General features: G+C 58.6%; 1 protein-coding gene across 1 annotated transcript in view; it reads left to right on the forward strand.

The window, feature by feature from the left end:
* The window catches only part of LOC104074944 (disintegrin and metalloproteinase domain-containing protein 33-like), a gene marked incomplete at both ends in the record, with an annotated part of 22,826 nt that overhangs the window by 6,351 nt on the left and 14,245 nt on the right, over positions 1-2,230 (forward strand). The window contains 1 exon segment of the mRNA XM_009575255.1: positions 1,709-1,785. Coding sequence (XP_009573550.1) covers positions 1,709-1,785 — 77 coding nt within the window.

A 2,230-nucleotide genomic window follows, 5' to 3' on the forward strand; every position in this document is an offset into this window, starting at 1 on the left:
GGGGGCCGGGGCCCCGGCGGCAGTCCCCGACCCCGCCGGGCTCCCTGCATCCGTCATGGATGGGGAGGGACCGAGCGAGGGAGACGGAGCCAACCACGCCGGCCGGGCCATAAACAGAGACAGGGCAAATGCTTTTAGTGTCTCCAGCGCTGGAGCTGGGAAGGGATGTGGGGACATCGGAGGAGGGCAGCACTTCTGGGCTCCAGCCCATCCCGTCACGTGCAAACGAGCCGTGCTGGTGTGGATCCCTGAGCAGGGTTCCCATTTAACGCCCTCCGAAGTGAGGGAGTGAGTAAAACCGCCGGCATCCTGGGGAAGCTGAGTCAATCGTTTCCTCTTGCTGCCCCGCGGTATTTTTAATGGTGCGGTTATCCGGTGCCCGGGCGGTTGCTATTTATTTCCGTACCCCGCAGGGGTGCACGCAGGTGCTGACCCACCCAGGGACCAGCCTCCGCAGGATCCGGCTCAGGTCTAGACCTGTTGGAGCGGGTCCAGAGGAGGCCACAAAAATGATCAGGGGGATGGAACACCTCTGCTATGAGGAAAGGCTGAGAGAGTTGGGGTTGTTCAGCCCGGAGAAAAGAAGGCTCCGGGGGACCTTATTGCAGCCTTTCAGTACTTGAAGGGGGCTTATGAGAAAGATGGGGACAGACTTTTTAGCAGGGCCTGTTGCGACAGGACAAGGGGGAATGGTTTTAAACTAAAATACTAGATATAAGGAAGAAATGTTTTACACTTAGGGTGGTGAAGCCCTGGCCCAGGTTGCCCAGAGAGGTGGTAGATGCCCCATCCCTGGGAACATTCAAGGTCAGGTTGGACGGGGCTCTGAGCAACCTGATCTAGTTGAAGATGTCCCTGCCCATGGCAGGGGGGTTGGACTAGATGGCCTTTAAAGGTCCCTTCCAACCCAAACCATTCTATGATTCTATGATCTCCAGTGGGATGGAGCTGCGGTGGGACAGAGCACACAGAGGCTCCGTTCGGGATGCTCAGGGCAGTGCTCCTGATCCTGTACCCCATATCGGTTCTCTCTTGCTGCTTTTTTCTGGGGGAGCTGCCAGCAGAGTTGGGATTTCTCACCCCCAGTCTTGCGGGGTGAATCCCAGCACGAATCCTCTTTTATCTGCTGCTATTCATGGGAGATCAAGCAGGAGGGTTTATTTCTTGCCTTCCATGGGCTTGTGGCAGGGCATGGAGTAGGTGGAGCAGATCCGGAGCAGAGGTTGGGATGCACCCTGAGCTGGGGAGCAGAGGAAGGTGCTGGGGACAGGGATGGGCAGAGGAGATGGTGTCCGGTGGGAACAGCACAGGGTGCCCCATGGTCCATTGGTATGAAGCCTGAATGCTTGACTCGAGGGACTGAGCTTTTGGAAGGTGAGAGGTGATGTGGGTCGGTGTGGGATGTCCCCTGCAGAGTGGCTGGGGATGCTCAGGGACCTCCTGGCCCCCGTGTCCCCACTCACGCTTGCCCCTGCCTTGGGGCACGCCTGCTGTCTCTGCTCCTGCTGCATTTTTGCAGTTGGAAAAGCAGCTCCTGCTTTTCCAAACAGGGATGGTGCTCAAAATCCATTGCACCTGCTGCCCTTTGTGTTGCTAACGGAACAGTAGGTCCTACAATAATACAGGCAGCAGGATGGACAGGCACCTGGCTGGCAGCGTCCTGGGCTCTGTCTTTTCTAACCCTGTCCCTCCTTTGCTTTCTTCGTAGGTGCCGGCGCCTGCCCGGGCAAAGGTGGCCGTGATGGCTGAGGGCAGAGAGCTCATCCTGGTGCTGGAGAGGAACCAGTAAGTGTCAGGGCTGGGGAAGGGGCATTGGGTGTCCCTGGCATGGTCCCACCTGGAGCGGTAGCATCCTGGCCGCCCTGTTCTGGCTCTCCTGCCCGCAGGGGAAGGGACAGTTCGGTGTGGCTTCCTGCCGGCTGTGGCCGATGTGGCAGTTTGGGCTGAAATGCTCCTTTTTCCACTGCCCACACCCATGTTGTGGAAGAAACAGCCTTGGCTCGATGCCACGGTGCAGGACCCAGCACGGGTGAAGGCGGCGTGGGGTGCTTGGGGGATGGAGATGTGCCAGGCAGAGGGTCAGCGGGATGGGGGACTCCTGGGCTGCCATCCCTCTGGTAGGACTAATCCTGTGAGGTCTTTGGAGGTATCTCATGGTGGGCAGTGCTGACTGCTGGCAGGGATTTGGAAACCTCTGCTGCTCTTCTGTTGGACTGGTCTTGGGTTTGGC

The sequence above is a fragment of the Fulmarus glacialis genome, unplaced genomic scaffold (assembly GCF_000690835.1).
Source record: "Fulmarus glacialis isolate BGI_N327 unplaced genomic scaffold, ASM69083v1 scaffold15893, whole genome shotgun sequence".
Lineage (NCBI taxonomy): Eukaryota > Metazoa > Chordata > Aves > Procellariiformes > Procellariidae > Fulmarus > Fulmarus glacialis.